A 20,828-nucleotide genomic window follows, 5' to 3' on the forward strand; every position below is an offset into this window, starting at 1 on the left:
GAACAGTATAAGACACATAGTACGTGCTTAACAAATACCATAAAAAAGTGGATAGCCATATTTTTGGTAGGTTCTCGTTTCATCTGTCTTGACCACCTAACTGGTTTGTTTTCTCAGGCTTCTGTCTACAAGATTTGCAGAGAAATGTACGATGATGGAGTTGGTCTTCCTTTTCAGAGTCAGCCTGACCTTATCGGAGACAAGTATGTAATGATCGTGCTCTAATAGAATTGGGATTGAGCGTTTTTTAACCAAACTCTTCCTTGGGTTTCGGTGGGGAGGGGGACAAGTGGAGTGGAGGCATTGAGGGGAAAAATAGGTCATTAATTTATCATGAAGACATTAAACTTGAAGCAGTGCAGCTGTTGTATTTTTTATTGTTGAAATATCACTCCCCTTTGTGCGTTGGGCTTTTGAATGATATTCCAGTGTGTCTTGTAAGTGAAACGAGATAATATCAGCTGGCATTTTTGTTAGCCTTTCTGTCACTAGTACATTTTTAAGATCACTGCTCATTTTAAGAGCAGATATTTTAAGGCATTGCTCATACGTCTACTTCCAAAGAAATCCCTTAAAAACCTAGTGTGTTATAGGCTCAGTGATAGCAGTACATGAACTTGCAGGTCTCCCCAGGCCACTACATTCATCAGTGGGTTTTTTTTCTTTTAAGTAGTGGTTCTTTGGAGTTGCCTGTGAGCTGGCCTAGATGACATCTGAAGCTTTTAATAATACTTATCTTGCACACTCAGCTTTGTGTCTTTCTCCTCTAATACAGGTTAGTGGGAGGCCTGCTCTCTCTCAGCCTGGATTACTGCTTTGTACTTGAAGATGAGGATGGCATCTGTGGCTATGCTCTGGGGACTGTGGATGTTACTCCCTTTATTAAAAAATGTAAAATTTCCTGGATTCCCTTCATGCAGGAAAAATACACCAAACCCAATGGTGACAAAGAGCTCTCTGAAGCAGAGGTTAGTGCTCTATATGATTAGAATTCTATCATGTGAAATGAATATTAAAGATGTATTTGGAAAAGCAGTTGGACATTTCTTAGTTCTTATATTCTGGACATATTCTTATATTCAGGACATTTTGATTTTCTTATTTGTAGGCAGTCCATTCATTTAATCGTATTTATCGAGCACTTACTGTATGCAGATCACTGTATTAAGCACTTGGGAGAGTACAATGTAACAATCAACAGACACATTCCCTGCTCACAACGTCCTTCCTACCCCCAGCCAGGATTTGACCTGAGGTGGTATGATTTCTCCCTCTGTCTTCCCCCTTCAGACTGTTTTGTGGCTTGGTAAATATGGCAGTAGATGGGTCAAACCATGTCAGTCATTGAAGACCACTTTTTATTGGACAGGATTTGAAATCATTCAGGGACACTAGAGTCAGGTTATAGAGTCTGAAATCTCAGTCATTCAGTAATAATAATTGTGGTATTTAAGCGCTTACTATGTGCCAGGCACTGTACAAAGCACTGGGGTGGGTACGAGCAAATTGGGTTGGACACAGTCCCTGTCCTGCATAGGGCTCACGGTCTTAACCCCCATTTTACAGATGAGGTAACTGAGGCACAGAGAATAATAATGATGGTATTTATTACACGCTTACCATGTGCCAGATGCTATTCTAAGCACTCGGATAGATACAAGCTAACCGGGCTGGACACGGTACCTGTCCCAAGTAGGGCACACAGTCTTAATTCCCATTTTACAGATGAGGGAACTGAGGCACAGAAGTTATGACATGCCGAAGGTCACACAGCAGACGGGGTGGAGCTGGGATTAGAACCCCCTGATATTTTGACTTTTTGGCCCGTGCTGTATCCACTACGCCACGCTGCCCTTGCCCAAGGTCACACAGCAGATAAGTGGCGGATTAGACCTCTTCACTTTCGGACTCCCGGGCCAGAACTCCATCCAGTATGCCATGCTGCTTCAATGGTATTGGAGTTATTACTATGTGCAGAGCACTGTGCTAAGGGCTTGGGAGAGTACAGCCCAACAGAGTTAACAGGTAGATTTCCTGCCCACAATTCTCGTGACCAAAATATTTCATTTTTCTTTGCCCATTTGCTTCGGTGGTGATTTCCCTTTTTTTTTTTCTTTCAAATTTTGGAAGCTTAACTTGATATGACTAGGGAATGGAGCATAGCATGAGGGGCTCAGGCTTCTCAGAGGCCATCTGTTTGCAGGCAGGGATCTTTCCTTTTAAGACTTCCTTTATTCCTCATTCTGCCTCTCCATGCCGGTGTCTTTTCCCCTTATGGATAAATATTATTTTCCTGATTTACCTTTGAGATTGTTTTGACCTCTGAGCAAATGAGACAATTCTAACTATTCTTGTCCTTCATAGGAAATTCATTTTGTGATTTGGGTTTTTTTTTTGGTGGGATGGCTTTTTTTATTTCCCCTTCCACTTTTCTTCCACTTTGCCCTTCCTCTCCTCTCCCAGAATGAAAAATTCCTGGTCGTTTAGTTGTGTACCCACTTTCCCAGCTCCTGGTCAAATGGGTTGTTCTCTTTCAATGACAAGTGTTAGTTTTGAATGGCCTCCTTTCCCACTTGAGGCACTGTCATTTTGTGAGCGGAACACACGCCTCTCCTGCTTAAAATGACTGGTATTTCATTTGCAATTTGTTGAATGGATTTGTGGGACTTTGGGTGTTTTGAAAATTGAGTGGTCAGGTCACTGCTATGAGTGCTATAAAAGGAAAATTTGATCTTGTCATCATCCTCCTTCCCTTCATTTCTCAGTTGGCACGGGCTTTTATTAAGCAGTCGGCCTCAGGATAGTGCATGGAGAAATTCTGAACTGACTACGACTGTTTTCTTTCATTCCCAGAAAATAATGTTGAGTTTCCACGAAGAACAGGAGGTGCTACCAGAGACTTTCCTTGCCAACTTCCCTTCTCTAATAAAGATGGACATTCACAAAAAAGTAACAGATCCAAGCGTGGCCAAAAGTATGATGGCGTGTCTTCTTTCTTCTCTCAAAGCTAATGGTGAGTGGAGGAGGGAAGGAGGGTGGAGAAACAGAGTTGGGATTCTAGGGCTTTGCTGAATTTTACAAACCTCTTCTTGAGGGTAGAGAGGTCGTGGACTGAATTGTGGACTGAATAATTGCCTCCATAACTAGTAAACATGGTGCTCACCAAATACTGTTTCGTTCCCAGGGATGTTCTTATGTTATTACCCTCTGGGAATTTCTGCCAAATTCAAAAGGGAAGCTGGCACCATGTTTTTTGGGGGGGTTATTTTGTTTGTTTGGTTTTTTGTTGTTCTTGTTTTTTGCTCCTATTCATTCTTGCCAAGACATACAATCCTGGAACTTGCTTTCCTGTATTAAGGGCCAATAAGGGAGAGTTAAGTGTTGAGGGGGCGGGTTCAGCCTCAAGATAGTTTAAATTAGGTAGTTGAAAACTTGATGGGGAATGGCTGAACCTATTTTAAAGTGAAGACGAAAAAATGCAGGGGTCTTCAGTATCCACAGCATTTAGTTTAGTCTTGGTGGGGCGTTTTCATTTTTTCCACTTCCCTTTCTGGAGAAGGGTTAAAACTACAGGGTCACGTGATTGAGACTTCAAGTCCTTTAGACTGTAAACTCATTGTGGACAGGGACTGTTTCTTATATTTTTATATTGTACTCTACCAAGCGCTTAGTACAGTGCTCCACACACGTAAGCGCTCAGTAAATACGACTGGCTAAAACCCGGCTTTTCATTCATTCAGCAGTATTTACTGAGTGCTTACTGTGTGCAGAACAAAGTTTTTTCCTCTGCTGACATACTCCTTTACATGTTTTTGTCCGTTCTCCCCCCCCCCGTTTTTCAGGCTCACGGGGGGCTTTCTGTGAAGTGAGACCAGATGACAAAAGGATCCTGGAGTTTTACAGCAAGTTAGGTTGTTTCGAAATAGCTAAAATGGAAGGATTTCCAAAGGATGTGGTTATCCTCGGCAGGAGCCTGTGACGGGCCTGAACGACACGAACTGTCCTTAAAGTCTCCTGCCGGGTGGGTGGTGGTTGGGGTCTTCGTATGGTCCAAGCCTCGAAGGAGGCAGCGGTCAGCCCAAGCGGCTGGGGTCGGGGTTAAGGAGGACTCTGTGAAACCTCATCCATCATCCATTCAGACGTCTTCACTGGTTGGACGAAGATAGTAGTACCACTGGAAATCCCGTTTGAGTAAGAGAAATGTGGCACTCTTCTCCCGGTCTGGGGTACAAGTGCCAGGACATCTTGCCTGGGGCCGTGGGAGAGGGGTTCCCACCACTGCTGGGGTGAGCAATGCATCTGCATCCTGGTGTTGTGTGGGGTGTCCTTTTTCACACGCCGTCCTACTGAAGCCACTTCCTTCATCCTCCTCATCCCTGGAAAGGGGTGGGGGCGGCCTCCATCTCCCTTAGGTGACCGGGGCGGGAAACGGAAGGGGTTTAGTGGGACTCGGATCCTTCCGAATGGAGTTTCCAGGATACTTGTGATGTCAATCAGCAACTTAAGACGAGTAGTGACACTTCTGTTATTGGCAATCATTGCTTGTTTGTGGAGCCATGACCAGTTGTCACTTGTATTGACTCTTGGTTTAGGCATGTCGTGCTTTGTAGGGACAAATGTGCAGTTGTCTGTGGCAAAAGCCACAAAATGACAAGCTTGTAAATTCCTCTGTATATAATGTAGCTGTATGCTGATTTAACTTTGTGTTAACTGTTTTTTGGTAACTCCCCCTTCCCGGAAAGTGAAACGGTATTGGTCCAAGATGGCACTTTGAATAATGTAGAACCGTAATAGAGAATGGAGTTTCTTTCCTTTTGTTTTGGGCTCTCATGTGGGGTTTTTTTGGTTTGTTTTTTTAATTCTTCGGTTTGTTTCTTACCCGTGGTTCATACGGCCATTTTGGGTCAGAGTTAGTGACTTCTGTAAAGGGGACCGATCTGTTGCAAGGTGAGTGCAGTCACGGCTGCCCTGGAAATCAAATCAAGCCAAACCATTCAATGTAGAATCTGTCTTGACACCTGACCCTGGGCAGTTAGGTTTAAAGGACTGGGCCATGAACAGAATCTACCCTCAGAGCGGTTGTCCTGATTTTTGCAATCTCTTCATACTGGTTTGAGTTTTAAATCAGTCTTCAATTCCTGCATGTTTGTACCAGGTTATGTTTTTGAAAGCAATCCCATAATGAGCAGAATTTATCAGCTATCTCCAGGTCACCCGATTTCTATTATAATCAAAAGCCTGGAAAGCTTCACACATATGACTCTAATGTGAAGCCCTCACGACGAGATTTTAGATGATGAGAGAGAGAAGCAGGCAAGTGAACTCTGTGCAGGATGAGTTTTTCCACCAAAAGCCTTGTGTGCCCCAAGGTGTAAGTAGCCAGGGGCTATTTCTTGGTACCCTGCTCTTCTTACCTTTTTGCGTCCCCTGTTTGCCTTTTGGTGAGTGGGTAGAGGATGGAGGGAGCAAGGGGGAAAAGAACAAGCTGAAAGCGTTTTTCTTTTTTGCAACTGCGTTTGGATGAGCTTTGAGGGACTTCAAGCCTATGGCTTAAAGATCTTCTACCCCCACCCGTTTGATGCCAGCTCTGCTGGTGGAATGGTGAGATAAAAGCTTCGCCTTCAAGAGCTGCTCCCGAAACAGAAAGGGAGGTGATGTGATTTTTCAGAGTGGGACCCTTTAACAAAAGGGTAGTTGCCCTTTTCCTGGGCGACAGGAAGATTTACCAGATCCTCTGTAAATCTGAGCTGAAAGGTACTCAGGTTATTATGGCTTAGCATAGAGACTAGTAGAAACCTATCTTGTTTTATCTGGGGAAACAGATAAAGCATCTACCTAAATGCTAGTCATCCTTCTACTACATCTGGTTCATACCATTACAGAGTAGCTTGTTGGTGGCCTTTTCCATTGGCTTTTAAAAATGGCCACAGCACTTTTCCTTTAAACTCATTCTTGTACTAGATGCTAACTGCAAGAAACAATGAAATGTTCAGGCCAATACCATCCACTCTAGGATTGTAAAGTGATCTATTGACATCTTTCATGGTTATGAATTTTCATTATGGTTGGAATGCCACTCGCATTAATCTGTTTTTAGATTATCTGAGTTACCTGTAGCAGAAAAATAAACTGTAAAACTGTATTTGAAGACCCTGCAAGAAGTAAAATAAAATTTGAGAAATGACTCTTTGCGTGCTGACTGTTCAAATCTCATCTAAGTCTACCGGAGAAAGTTGTGGATTGTGTGTCTGGGTTACCATGAGTTTGGAGGGAATTCCAAAGACATCTTCCAGAAACCTCCATTTTTCTGGTAGGTGGACTTTCTGGACAACACCAAGTTCTACTTGAAGGGCAGTGGAGCTCTGTTTTTCTAATCTTTGGACACTTCTCTCTTGAAAAGGGGAAACTTTACATTTTTCAGCACTAAACTCAGGTGAACGTTTTTAGCTGTCGCTGAGCTCCACAGGGACTCTATCCAACCTGATTACCTTGTAACTACCCCAGTGCTTAGACCAGAGCTTGGCGCATAGTAAGCACTTAACAAAAACCACAATTATTATTATTAGAGTGAGTTAGAGCCGCTGAGGAAGTCCCCAGCCTTGGGTGGAGTTGTCAGCCCGAGATTCCCAAGCCGGAGTCTAGCAGAGTCTCATCTCCGCTGCCCTGATCTAGCCTGTTGGCATCAGACTGACTTCAGTAATCTCCCGGAGCAGCAGAGATGCTGCTTTGCTGCTTGACTCGGCAGCTGTGCTAGAGCTGAGGGGGAGCTAGTGAAATGGTACACGGGCTTTTGTTTCTCAGCCTTAAAAACTGGAGGGTTATTGGCCCCGACAGGAGGAGAGAGGCTGGTGGGGAGGGCGGGCTGCTGCTGAGTTTTCCTGTTTGCTGAGCTCCTCTGGCAGAAGTTGAAAAATGGCAGCGTCTTGGCGGACTGCTTCGGATGGCATTATGGGGGTGGGGGTCACCTGAGCTGGGGTGCAGAAATGGTGTTTATTCCCCTCCCCAATTGCAACTCGCAAAGCAAAAGCTCTTGGACAAAAGAGCTCCGGGTGGTGATGGCCTGTTATTTCTCTCTGGGTTGTTTTACTGTGGGAGAAGGAACATGGTGGAGGCGCAGGAATCTCCTCCAGGAGCCTTTAAAGCCATGATTCTAGGATGGACCAGGGATGGTCCTGTCTGGAGGCAGGAAGAATTGTAAGAACTTACCAAATCTTTTGACTGTGGCTTACCTGGTGACTGCTAAGGTTCCCTGACTGCCTGGGTGCAGAACACTGTACAAAGCGCTCGCTATATTGTACAGTGGTCGGCACACAGTCATTTCTCAATAAATGCCATTGAGTGATTGAATCGTGCCACTCTAAAAGGGGACTGAAAATGGGAGGACACAACAAGGATAAGGACCTCAGACATCCAGGCCGTGAGGGTCTCCCTGGTTCAAGCCTCTGAGCCGATGGCCATTGGGCCAACACAGGAAAGAGGCGACTAGCCAGACCCATTCCTGTGTGCCTTGGGGCCTCTTGAGCTGAGGGCGTCCCGGGTAATGGAGAAGGAGGAAATGTCACGTCTGGGTCAGTCAGGACGTAGTGTCAGGCAGGACCGTTTGGGTTGAAATACTGCCTGGGAGATGACCTGTGATTTGAAAAACATATAAAAAATATATTCTTTTTCTGACTAACCCAAGAAGTTCAAAAGACTCCCCTCCTCTGTCCCTACCATCTGGCGGAGATCCTGTCTCTCTCAGCTCCATTGACTCTCTGCTGTCATTTTACCAACATCAGCTAAAAACATTCCCTTTCTCCCGCTGCTCTGCTTTTAATCTCTCTTCCTCTGATGCTGTTGCTTTAAAGTTGGAGGTGATTTTTGCCTTTCTATTTACCTACAGGCTTGAGTCCCCTCCTCCTGAGACGGTCCTTATCCTTAAGCTCTTTTCCCTTTCCTCCCATCCCCCAGTACTAATGAGTTCTGCAGGCCCCCTCCCCTTCAAGACGATTGAACCCTGGCCACAAACTACCTGTGCCCTGAGATGGAGGGTTTTGAGTTTTGGATCATCTATCTAGTCCTGGAGAAAAGTGCGATGTTGCCAGGGCCCAGCGAGGGATGCCCAGATTACTATGGCTCCGTCTCCCGACTGGGGTGCGGAAGCAGTGAGATGTGGGATTTTTTTATTTTCCTTTAGCAGAAGGATCTAATAACTTAGAACTGGGAACAGCTGCCTAGGAAAATTATTCCTGGCTCTAAGTGTTTATTGGGCCTGGGATATGGAAAGCAGAGAACTTGAGGGTGACATAATTATGAAAGCAGGGCGAGGGCAGGACCAGGAGGGGTGAAATGGCCAGTAACAGGCACCCCTGTCTCAGTCTGCTTCCCTGTGCCTCAGTTCCTTCATCTGTAAAATGGAGATTTAATATCACTTATTAATCATAAGAAGAAGACTGGTATTTGTTAAGCACTTACTATGTGCCAAGGACTGTTCTAAGCATTGGGGTAGATGCAAGGTAGTGAGGTCCCACATGGCACAACTCTTCTAGAGTGTGAACCCATTGTTGGGTAGGGACCGTCTCTATATGTTGCCAACTTGTACTTCCCAAGCGCTTAGTACAGTGTTCTGCACACAGTAAGTGCTCAATAAATACGATTGAATGAGTGAATGAATGAATCAGCGTGCTCAGTGGAGAGAGCATGGGCTTTGGAGTCAGAGGTCATGATTTCTTACCGCCTCTCAGCTGTGTGAGTTTGGGCAAGTCACCCACTTCTCTGGGCCTCATTTACCTCACCTGTAAAATGGGGATTTTAAACTCAGTGGACTGTAAACACGTTGTGGGCAGGGAATGTGTCTGTTACATTGTACTCTCCCAAGCGCTTGGTTCATGGGTCATGGGTTCAAATTCCCACTCCGCCAATTGTCAGCTGTGTGACTTTGGGCAAGTCACTTAACTTCTCTGCGCCACAGTTACCTCATCTGTAAAATGGGGATTAAGACTGTGAGCCCCACGTGGGACAACCAGATCACCTTGTATCCTCCCCAGCGCTTAGAACAGTGCTTGGCACATAGTAAGCGCTTAACAAATGCTATCATCATTATTATTATTATTATTACAGGGCTCTGCACACAACTAATTGCTCAATAAACACGATTAACTGATGGAGTGACATACAATAAGCGCTTATTGAACACCACGATTGTTATTATTATTATTATTCGTGGCTCAGGGGAAAGAGCACGGGCTTGGGAGTCAGAGGTCGTGGGTTCATATCCCAGCTCTGCCAACTGTCAGCTGTGTGACTTTGGGCAAGTCACTTAACTTCTCTGTGCCTCGGTTACCTCATCTGTAAAATGGGGATTAAGACTACTGAGTCCCTTCAAGGCCCTACTGAGAGCTCCCCTCCTCCAGGAGGCCTTCCCAGACTGAGCCCCCTCCTCCCCCTCTCCATCCCCCCCGCCTTACCTCCTTCCCTTCCCCACGGCACCTGTATATATGTATATATGTTTGTACATGTTTATTACTCTATTTATTTTACTTGTACATATCTATTCTATTTATTTTATTTTGTTAATATATTTGGTTTTGTTCTCTGACTCCCCCTTCTAGACTGTGAGCCCACTGTTGGGTAGGGACCGTCTCTATATGTTGCCAACTTGTACTTGGCATCTTTCTCCATCCCCCCTGCCTTACCTCCTTCCCTTCCCCACAGCACCTGTATATATGTATATATGTTTGTACAGATTTATTACTCTAGTTTACTTGTACATATCTATTCTATTTATTTTATTTTGTTAATATGTTTTGTTTTGTTCTCTGTCTCCCCCTTCTAGACTGTGAGCCCACTGTTGGGTAGGGACCGTCTCTAGATGTTGCCAACTTGGACTTCCCAAGCGCTTAGTACAGTGCTCTGCACACAGTAAGCGCTCAATAAATACGATTGATTGAGCCCACTGTTGGGTAGGGACCGTCTCTATATGTTACCAACTTGTACGTCCCAAGCGCTTAGTACAGTGCGCTCAATAAATACAATTGATTGATTGACTGTGAGCCTCCCGTGGGACAACCTGATCACCTTGTAACCTCCCCAGCACTTAGAACAGTGCTTTACACATAGTGCTTAACAACTACTATTATTATTATTATTATTACTATTATTATTCCTTCCAGGGCTGGCTGAGGGTGGGGGCGAAGGGCCGTTTCCTGCGGGAAGAAGCGGCGGCGCGGGCCCTTTAAAAGGCCAGTCTAAAAGAGGGAGACAGAGAACAAAATGAAACATACTAACAAAATAAAAGAAATAGAATAGATATGTACAAGTAAGATAGAGTAATAAATATGTACAAAGATATGTACATATATATAGGTGCTGTGGGGAATCAATCAATCAATCAATCGTATTGAGTGCTTACTGTGTGCAGAGCACTGTACTAAGCGCTTGGGAAGTACAAGTTGGCAACATATAGAGACGGTCCCTACCCAACAGTGGGCTCACAGTCCAGAAGGGGGAGACAGAGAACAAAACCAAACATACTAACAAAATAAAATAAATAGAATAGATATGTACACGTAAAATAAGTAAATAGAGTAATAAATATTTACAAACATCTATACAGGTGCTGTGGGGAAGGGAAGGAGGTAAGATGGGGGATGAAGAGGGGGGTGATGTACAAACATATATACATATATACAGGTGCTGTGGGGAAGGGAAGGAGGTAAGATGGGGGGATGACGAGGGGGGCGATGTACAAACATATATACAGGTGCTGTGGGGAAGGGAAGGAGGTAAGATGGAGGGATGGAGAGGGGGGCGATGTCCAAACATATATGCATATATACAGGTGCTGTGGGGAAGGGAAGGAGGTAAGATGGGGGGATGGAGAGGGGGGCGATGTCCAAACATATATGCATATATACAGGTGCTGTGGGGAAGGGAAGGAGGTAAGATGGGGGGATGGAGAGGGGGGCGATGCACAAACATGTATACATATATACAGGTGCTGTGGGGAAGGGAAGGAGGTAAGATGGGGGGATGGAGAGGGGGGCGATGCACAAACATGTGTACCTATATAGAGGGGCTGTGGGGAAGGGAAGGAGGTAAGATGGGGGGATGGACGGGGGGAGAGGAAGGAAGGGGCTCAGGCTGGGAAGGCCTCCTGGAGGAGATGATAATAATAATGATAGCATTTATTAAGCGCTTACTATGTGCAGAGCACTGTTCTAAGCGCTAGGGAGGTTACAAGGTGATCAGGTTGTCCCACGGGGGCTCACAGTCTTCATCCCCATTTTCCAGATGAGGGAACTGAGGCCCAGAGAAGTGAAGTGACTTGCCCAGAGTCACATAGCTGACAAGTGGTGGAGCCGGGATTTGAACCCATGACCTCTGGCTCCAAAGCCCGGGCTCTTTCCACTGAGCCACGCTGTGAGTTCTCAGTAGCTCTCTTTAAAAGGCCAGACGCGGTAGCGCGGGCCCTTTAAAAGGCGCGGTCGGAAGCGGCGGAGCTGGCCTTTTAAAGGGCCAGAAGCGGTGGCGCGGGCCCTTTAAAAGGCGCGGGCGGAAGCGTCGGCGCGGGCCCTTTAAAAGGCGCGTCGGGCGCCGGCGGCCCGTCTTGCGCGGCGGGGGGCGAGGGGGAGAGGAGGGAAGGGGCTCAGTCTGGGAAGGCCTCCTGGAGGAGGTGAGCTCTCAGTAGCTCTCTTTAAAAGGCCAGATGCGGTAGCGCGGGCCCTTTAAAAGGCGCGGTCGGAAGCGGCGGAGCGGGCCTTTTAAAGGGCCAGAAGCGGTGGCGCGGGCCCTTTAAAAGGCGCGGCCGGAAGCGGCGGAGCGGGCCTTTTAAAGGGCCAGAAGCGGTGTCGCGGGCCCTTTAAAAGGCGCGACCGGACGCGGCGGCGCGGGCCCTTTAAAAGGCGCGTCGGGCGCCGGCGGCCGGTCTTGCGTGCTGCGCGGAGGGGGAGAGGAAAGAAGGGGCTCAGTCTGGGAAGGCCTCCTGGAGGAGAAGAGCTCTCAGTAGCTGTCTTTAAACGGCCAGACGCGGTAGCGCGGGCCCTTTAAAAGGCGCGGCCGGAAGCGTCGGCGCGGTCCCTTTAAGAGGCGTGGCCGGAAGCGGCGCGCGACCGGAAGCGTCGGCGCGGGCCCTTTAAAAGGCGCGTCGGGCGCCGGCGGTCGGTCTTGCGCGGAGGAGGAGGAGGAGGAGGAGGAGGAGGAGGAGCCGGAGGTTGGCTCGTGGTTCCCCGGCAGCATGGCCGCCTCAGCCGCCTCAGCCGCCGCCGCTCTGTTCCTGGATTCCGAGTCCCGGTGTCGGGCCGCGGGGAGCGGCGGCGGCACGCGCGGCCCGGCGCCGGTCACCATGGACAGCTTCGTCTTCGGTGAGGGACCGTGGGGGGGCCCGGCGGCTACTATCGTCATCATCATCAATCGTATTTATGGAGCGCTTACTGTGTGCAGAGCACTGTGCTAAGCGCTTGGGAAGTCCAAGCTGGCAACATCTAGAGACGGTCCCTACCCAACAGCGGGCTCACAGTCTAGAAGGGGGAGACAGAGAACAAAACCAAACATGCTAACAAAATAAAATAAATAGAATAGATAGGTACAAGTAAATAGAGTGGTAAATATGTACAAACATGTATACATATATATATGTATACATACATATGTATACATATGTATACATATGTATACATATATAGAGAAGCAGCGTGGCTCAGTGGAAAGAGCCCGGGCTTTGGAGTCAGAGGTCGTGGGTTCGAATCCCGACTCCACCACATGTCTGCTGTGTGACCTTGGGCAAGTCACTTAACTTCTCTGAGCCTCAGTTACCTCATCTGTAAAATGGGGATTAAGACTGTGAACCCCACATGGGACAACCTGATCACTTTGTAACCCCCCCAGCGCTTAGAACAGTGCTTTGCACATAGTAAGCGCTTAACAAATGCCAACATTATTATTATTATTATATATGCAGGTGCTGTGGGGAAGGGAAGGAGGTAAGATGGGGGGGATGGAGAGGGAGAGGAAGGAGGGGGCTCAGCCTGGGAAGGCCTCCTGGAGGAGGTGAGCTCTCAGCAGGACCTTGAAGGGAGGAAGAGAGCTAACTTGGCGGATGGGCAGAGGGATTGGGGGAATTCCGGGCCCGGGGGAGGACGTGGGCCGGGGGTCGATGTACAGCGCTTAGTACAGTGCCCTGCACATGGTAAGCGCTCAATAAATACGATTGATTGATTGATTGATGGCGGGACAGGCGAGAACGAGGCACGGTGAGGAGATTAGCGGTGGCAGAGGAGCGGAGGGTGCGGGCTGGGCTGGAGAAGGACAGAAGGGAGGGGAGGGAGGAGGGGGCCAGGGGATGGACAGCCTGGAAGCCCAGGGTGAGGAGTTTCTGCCTGATGCGCAGATTGATTGGGAGCCACTGGAGATTTTGGAGGAGGGGAGTGATATGCCCAGAGCGTTTCTGGACAAAGATAATCCGGGCAGCAGCACGAAGTACGGATTGAAGTGGAGAGAGACACGAGGATGGGAGATCAGAGAGAAGGCTGGTGCAGAGAGAAGGCTACTACAGCACCCTCCCTTCCTCATCCCTCCATTCCTCCCTCCCTCCTTCCCTCCCTTCAGGCTGCGAGCTCAACGGCGACACGAGGTCCTTCACCTTCAAGGTGGAAGAGGAGGACGACGCGGAGCACGTCCTGGCGCTCACCATGGTGAGGGGACTCCGCGTTCGGTCAGTCCTACTTACTGAGCGCCCACCGTGTGCAGAGCGCCGGACCGAGCGCTCGGGAAACACAGGTCGGCGGCCTCTAGAGAAGCAGCGGGGCTCGGTGGAGAGAGCCCGGGCTCTGGGGCCAGAGGGCGTGGGTTCGAATCCCGGCTCCGCCGCATGTCTGCGGTGTGATCTTGGGCAAGTCGCTTCGCTCCTCTGAGCCTCAGTGACCTCATCCGTAAAATGGGGGTTAAGACTGTGAGCCCCATGTGGGACAACTTGATCACCTTGTATCCCCCCCCCCCCAGCGTTTAGAACAGCGCTTTGCACATAGTAAGTGCTTAATCAATCAATCAATCGTATTTATTGAGCGCTTACTATGTGCAGAGCACTGTACTAAGCGCTTGGGAAGTACAAATTGGCAACACATAGAGACAGTCCCTACCCAACAGTGGGCTCACAGTCTAAAAGGGGGAGACAGAGAACAGAACCAAACATACCAACAAAATAAAATAAATAGGATAGAAATGTACAAGTAAAATAAATAAATAAATAAATAGAGTAATAACAAATGCCATCATTATTATTATTATCATCTAGAGACGGTCCCTACCCAACATTCATTCATTCAGTCGTATTTATGGAGCACTCACTGTGTGCACAGCACTGGACTAAGCGCTTGGGAAGTCCAAGTTGGCAACATCTTAGAGACGGTCCCTTCCCAACATTCATTCATTCATTCAGTCGTATTTATGGAGCGCTTACTGTGTGCACAGCACTGGACTAAGCGCTCAGGAAGTACAAGTCGGCAACATCTAGATATGGTCCCTACCCAACATTCATTCATTCACTCAATCGTATTTATGGAGCACTTACTGTGTGCAGAGCACTATGTTAAGTGCTTGGGAAGTCCAAGTTGGCAACATCTAGAAACGGTCCCTACCCAACGTTCATCCATTCATTCATTCATTCAGTCCTATTAATGGAGTGCTTACTGTGTGCAGAGCGCTGGACTAAGCACTTGGGAAGTACAAGTCGGCAACATCGAGAAGGGCCCTACCCAACATTCATTCCTTCATTCGTATTTATGGAGTGCTTACTGTGTGCAGAGCACTGGACTAAGCGCTTGGGAAGTACAAGTTGGCAACATCTAGAGACGGTCCCTACGCGACATTCATTCATTCATTCAATCAATCATATTTATGGAGGGCTTACTGTGTGTAGAGCACTGGACTAAGCGCTTCGGAAGTCCAAGTTGGCAACATCTAGAGACGGTCCCTACCCAACAGCGGGCTCTCAGTCTAGAAGTGGGAGGCAGGGAACAAACCAAACATTAACAAAATAAAATACATAGAATAAGTATGTACAAGTAAAGTAGAGTAATAAATGAATAAAAACATAATAATAATGGCATTTATTAAGTGCTTACTATGTGCAAAGCTCTGTTCTAAGCACTGGGGAAGTTACAAGGAGATCAGGTTGTCCCACAGGGGCTCACAGTCTTCAACCCCATTTTACAGATGAGGGAACTGAGGCCCTGAGAAGTGAAGTGACTTGCCCAAAGTCACACAGCTGACAATTGGCAGAGCAAATAGAGTAATAAATGCATATAAACATATAATGATAATGGCATTTATTAAGCGCTTACTATGTGCAAAGCACTGTTCTAAGCGCTGGGGAGGTTACAAAGTGATCCGGTTGTCCCACGGGGGGCTCACAGTCTTAATCCCCATTTTCCAGATGAGGTCACTGAGGCCCAGAGAAGTGAAGTGACTTGCCCAAAGTCACCCAGCTGACAATTGGCAAAGCCGGGATTTGAACCCACGACCTCTGACTCCAAAGCCCGTGCTCTTTCCATTGAGCCACGCTGCTTCTCTAATAATGGCATTTATTAAGCACTTACTACGTGCAAAGCACTGCCCTAAGCACTGGGGAGGTTACAAGGTAATCGGGTTGTCCCATGGGGGGCTCACAGTCTTTTACAGGTGAGGTGACTGAAGCACAGAGAAGTTGTGACTTGCCCAAATTCACACAGCTGACAACTGGTGGTGCCGGGATTTGAACCCATGACCTCTGACTCCAGAGCCCGTGCTCTTTCCACTGAGCCACACTTCTGTACAGGGGACAAGGGGTCTGTTGGCTGCTGCTCAGATGGTCCCACGCCAGCACTAACCTGATAGACCTCCTATTCTGCCCTAGACTGCCCTCGTTGTGGGCAGCAAGTGTGTCTAAGTTGTGCCACGTTTGGGGGCCCCCCTGATTCTCACCCTCATCCCACCCCTGGCCTGGAACGCCCTCCCTCCTCAAACCCGACAAGATAGTCCTCTTCTTCAAAGCCCTATTGAATAATAATAATTATGGCATTTGTTAAGCGTTTACTATGTGCCAAGCACTGTTCTAAGCGCTGGAGTAGCTACAAGGTAATTAGGTTGTCCCACATGGCGCCATCGCTCTGACTTGCTCCCTTTATTTGTCTTTCCCTACCCCGTTTCCTGCCCCACAGACATGGCTGTAATTTGTTTAAAGTCTGCCTCTCCCTCTAGACTGTAAACTAGTTGTGGACAGGGAAATGAGTCTGTATTATATTGTACTTTCCTAAGCACCTAGTACAGGGCTTAGTAAATACAATTGACCGATAACTGAATGACCTTTTATCTATCCCAGTGCTTGGCGCGTAATAAGCGCTTAACGAATGCCATAGTTACTGTTATTACTCCTACTACCAATACCAAATGGTATTAGGCACCGTGTACGAAGCCCTAGAAGAAATACTGGGTGATCAGATCAGATGCGTCCTAAAAGGGAAGGCGAACAAGTATTTAATCCCCGTTTTACAGATGAGTAAACTGAAGCACAAAGAAGTTGAGTAATAATAATAATAATGATGGCATTTATTAAGCGCTTACTATGTGCAGAGCACTGTTCTGAGCACTGGGGAGGTACAAGGTAATCAGGTTGTCCCACGGGGGGCTCACAATTGTAATCCCCATTTTACAGGTGAGGTAACTGAGGCCCAGAGAACTCAAGTGACTTGCCCAGAGTCACGCAGCTGACAATTGGCAGAGCCGGGATTTGAACCCATGACCTCTGACTCCAAAGCCCGGGCTCTCTCCACTGAGCCATGCTGCTTCTCTTACTATATCAAGTATATAGTACTTGAGTGAGGCCACACAGCAGACAAGTGGTAAAGTTGAATTAGAGCCCAGATGTCTTGGTACTCCATTTTTAATAGTCATATTTGTTTAGCGCTTACTACATGCCAGGTACTGTAGTAAACTCTTTGGTTAGAGACACGATCTTGTGCTTATCCCACTAGGCCATGCCACAGTTACTGTTATTACTCCTACTACCAATACCAAACGGTATTAGGCACCGTGTACCAAGCCCTAGAAGAAATACAGGGTGAGCAGATCAGATACGTCCTGAAAGGGAAGGCGAACAAGTATTTAATCCCCGTTTTACAGATGAGTAAACTGAAGCACAAAGAAGTTGAGTACTTGAGCGAGGCCACACAGCAGACAAGTTGTAAAGTTGAATTAGAGCCCAGGTGTCCTGGTACTCCATTATAATAGTGATTCGTTTAGTGCTTACTACATGCCAGGTACTGTAGTAAACTCTTTGGTTAGAGACATGATCCTGTGCTTATTCCATTAGGCCATGCTGCTTCTGGGATCTGCTTCCAGGGCAGATGGAAGAGCTGATGGGGAAACATGGGGCCGATCTGTGTCCGTTGTGATCGACAGCACTTACCTACTGCATGCAGAATCCAGAAACGGCCCCCAGCCCTCGGGATTAGCAGTTATTAGAGAAACTGTGTGGTCTAGTGGGTAGGGCACGGAGCTAGGATTCAAAAGGAGCAGGTTCTACTGCCAACTCCGCCACTTGTCTGTGTCCTTGGACAAGTCACTTAACTTCTGTGCCTCAGTTCATTTGCAAAACTGGGGTAATACTTGGGAACCCCATATGGGAGATGGACTGTGTCCGACCTGACTACCTTGTAGTCAGCGCTTAGTATAGTGCCTGGCACATAGTAAGCGCTTAGCAGATACCACTTAGACAAAGCAAAAAGCCAGCTTGACCCCCTGGGCCCAGAGGATTGGCTGCAGATGGGTTTCTGGTGGGGAGCGGTGGATGGATCAACCAGACTTGGTGAACATTTATTGCCCTTTCCCTTCTGATTACGCCAGCTGTGCCTTGTGGAAGGTGCCACGGACGAGTGTAACGTGGTGGAGGTGGTGGCTCGCAACCACAACAACAAGGAGATTGCAGTGCCCGTGGCCAACTTGAAGCTATCATGCCAGCCCATGGTAAGGGGACGATGGGGGTAGGGGACGGACTGGCAGCTCATGGTAATGGGGGGTGGGGGCTCAGGTGGTCCAAAGCCGTGCCAGCACTAGCCTGATAGACCTTCGATTCTACCCTTGTTGTGAGCGGGGAATATATCTGTTTATTGTTATTTTGTAGTCTCCCAAGCTCTGAGTACAGTGCTGTCCACACAGTAAGCGCTCACTAAGGACGATTGACTGCCCTCGGGGCCCCTGGCGACCAGACTCACCTGGTGGGAGAGCTGCTGTGGGCTTCTATATGGGCTGGTTTTCCTCAGTGAAAGCTTGGCTCGGGGTTTCCGTAGGAATCGCCAGCAAGGGTGACATCTCCCTCCTCTTCTTCCCCCAAATCGCAGCTCAGTTTGGACGACTTCCAGCTCCAGCCGCCTGTGACTTTCCGCCTGAAGTCTGGCTCCGGCCCTGTCCACGTCACCGGGCGGCACCAGATTGGTGAGGACCAGGCAGGGGGAGGAGGAATGGAGGTTGGGGGGTGTCGCCTGTCCCATCTGAGGAGTGTGGGGTGGGCAGGAAGGTTTACAGGTTCTACCTCCTTGTATCTCTGCCAGAGTGTAAGTTTACTGAGAGTGGGGATTGTGCATGGGGCTCACAGTAAGAGGCAGAGCAGGTAATTCATCCCCATTTTACAGACGAGAAGCAGTGATAATAATAAAGTGGCATATGTTAAGCACTTACTATATGCGAGACACTGTTCTTAGCACTGGAGTGGATATAAGCAAATTGAGTCGGACGCAGTCCCTATCCCAGATAAGTGTCACAATTTTAATTCCCATTTTACATCTTAGGTAACTGAGGCACAGAAAAGTGAAGTGACTTGCTCAAGGTCACACAGCAGACAAGTGGTAGAGCCAGCGTTAGAACCCAGGTCCTCGCTTCCCGCTAGGTCACATTGCTTCTCAAATGCTTAGAACAGTGCTGCACACACAGCAAGCCTTCAGTAGATGCCATTGTTTGGAGCAGGTGGGCAAACTTCCCGATCACCCGGCCATTTTCTCCCACCCTGTCTCTTTTCCTTTTCACCTCTCTCAGCCCCCGGTGTGTTTTGTGGAGGGCCTGGGAGCTGGGGAGCAGAGCTGAGTACTTGTGGCTGGGTCAGCAGGGAGCAGCCCTGACCGCAGTACTGGACGACAATACCGGCTCTTGAGGTCGCAGCAGAGAGCCGTGCCGTGGCTCCAGGAGAGAAGTCACACTGCTTGGGGGGGCCAGGAAGCAGGGGCCTTCCCACCCCTGTAATAATCACTGTGCTATCTGATGAGCACTTTTAATATATGCCAAGTACTGAACTAAACGATGGGGTAGATCCAAGATAATTGGGTTGGATTCAGACCCTGTACTAGGAGGGGCTCACAGTCCAGGCAGGGAAGGGAGAACAAGTATTCCCCGTTTTCCAGATGAGGAAACCGAGGCACAGAAAAGTGAAATGACTTGCCCGAGATGGAGCTGGGACAAGAATCCAGGTCTTCAGACTATCAGACGTGTGCTCTTTCCACTAGGCCACACTACTTTTTTTTTTGTTTGTTTCCTCCCATGGCACTGACAGTCGCAGAGCCAGCCTGGCCAGAGACCAGTGGTGAAAGCTAGTCTGAACCAGGGGCTTTTCTCTTACGTGGCTCCCCTATCAGCCATCAGTTCTGACCCTGTCCGTCTGCCCCATCAGTGTCTGTTCAGAGCAGTGACGCATCAGATGAGGAGGAGGAGGAGGAAGAAAGCGAGGAAGAGGAGGACCTGTTGCCCATCATGCCAGCCAAGAAGCAGCGTGGGCGGCAGTAATGAGTGGCCTGAGAAGGTGAGCAGAGGGGGTGAAGGGAGAGAGCTGTGAGTCCTTTCTGTGGTTCGGGTTGCTGCTACGGGGCAACCGAGGGTGAGAGTGTTGGGGGGCTGGGTAATTCTGCTTCTCCTTGTGACTCCTCAAACTCAGAGGGGCCAGAACCTCACTTCTGCGTCTGTCTCTTGTTTATCTAGGATTGGCGTCTCTGCACCTAAAGCGTTTCTCCTCTCCCACCCCATCCTGCTGTGAAGGTCTACGGGGTTGGGACATGGTTCCTTGAGGACCTTTTTCGACAGGTTTTTCAGTGTTTATTATAATTGGTTTCACTCAATTGGATTGGAGGGCGCAGTGACCCTCTGGGACTTGGGGATCTTGGTGGCCAGGAGGGGCTGGTGCTGGAATGAAGAGGAACTGGGGGGCTGGGACCGCCCTCCCCACCCAACTGCCAGAAGAGGCTGCAGAGGCCAAGGCGGTGGGAGAAAGGAATCACCACCCTGGCCGACCTCATTCAACTTCTGCCTTGCTCCTAAGCCCGGCTCTGCCCACCTCTGTTGGGGCTCCTTCCCAACTCTTAGGAGAATTTGGGGAATAGTAGCTCGGCTGTGGTGGAGAGGTGGCTGAGGAGGCCGACGGTTGCCCCCATGTCTGAGTGGGGATTGTTTCAAAGCCCCAAATACAGTATTTCTAACACTTTTTACACAAAGATTTGAAAATAAACTATTTCAATTGTAGGAGCTGTGTGGATGCTTTCTTGAAGGGCTAGGGGAAGGAGGGGATTCTGGGGCTCACCCTCTATGAGCTGAACCTCTGACGTGTCTCTCACCTGAAGATTTCTGCCTGGTGTTGAAGGGGAGAGTCGGTGACCATCCCAGGGCTATCCTTAGACCCCCAGAGTGAGCCAGGAATGCGAATTATGCCCCAACCTGCTAGGTTGGGTGACTGAACGGGGGTCTGAGAGAAGAGGCGTGACCACACTCAGTGGAAGGGGCACAGGACTGTGGGGCTTTTTGTATGACCTTTGGCAAATCACAAAAAAAGCCTCGTTTCC

At 48.4% G+C, this 20,828-nt stretch overlaps 2 protein-coding genes across 3 annotated transcripts in view; both read left to right on the top strand.

The window, feature by feature from the left end:
- The window catches only part of OGA (O-GlcNAcase), a 33,522-nt gene extending 27,338 nt beyond the window's left edge, over nucleotides 1-6,184 (top strand). For both annotated transcript variants that reach the window (XM_038758528.1, XM_038758529.1), the window contains exons 13-16: nucleotides 118-203; nucleotides 776-968; nucleotides 2,854-3,013; nucleotides 3,843-6,184. In XM_038758528.1, the coding sequence (XP_038614456.1) occupies nucleotides 118-203; nucleotides 776-968; nucleotides 2,854-3,013; nucleotides 3,843-3,979 (576 nt within the window). In that variant the 3' untranslated portion in view covers nucleotides 3,980-6,184. The remainder of the gene's footprint in view (nucleotides 1-117; nucleotides 204-775; nucleotides 969-2,853; nucleotides 3,014-3,842) is intronic.
- A 6,030-nt stretch (nucleotides 6,185-12,214) lies between these two features.
- NPM3 (nucleophosmin/nucleoplasmin 3) lies at nucleotides 12,215-20,511 on the top strand. The gene is made up of 6 exons (XM_038758289.1): nucleotides 12,215-12,341; nucleotides 13,585-13,670; nucleotides 17,857-17,976; nucleotides 18,351-18,444; nucleotides 19,670-19,798; nucleotides 19,975-20,511. Exons 1-5 carry the CDS (start codon nucleotides 12,215-12,217, stop codon nucleotides 19,780-19,782), a joined length of 540 nt encoding a protein of 179 aa, XP_038614217.1. The 3' UTR covers nucleotides 19,783-19,798; nucleotides 19,975-20,511.
- The last annotated feature ends 317 nt before the right edge of the window (nucleotides 20,512-20,828 follow it).

The sequence above is a fragment of the Tachyglossus aculeatus genome, chromosome 16, assembly GCF_015852505.1.
Source record: "Tachyglossus aculeatus isolate mTacAcu1 chromosome 16, mTacAcu1.pri, whole genome shotgun sequence".
NCBI lineage: Eukaryota > Metazoa > Chordata > Mammalia > Monotremata > Tachyglossidae > Tachyglossus > Tachyglossus aculeatus.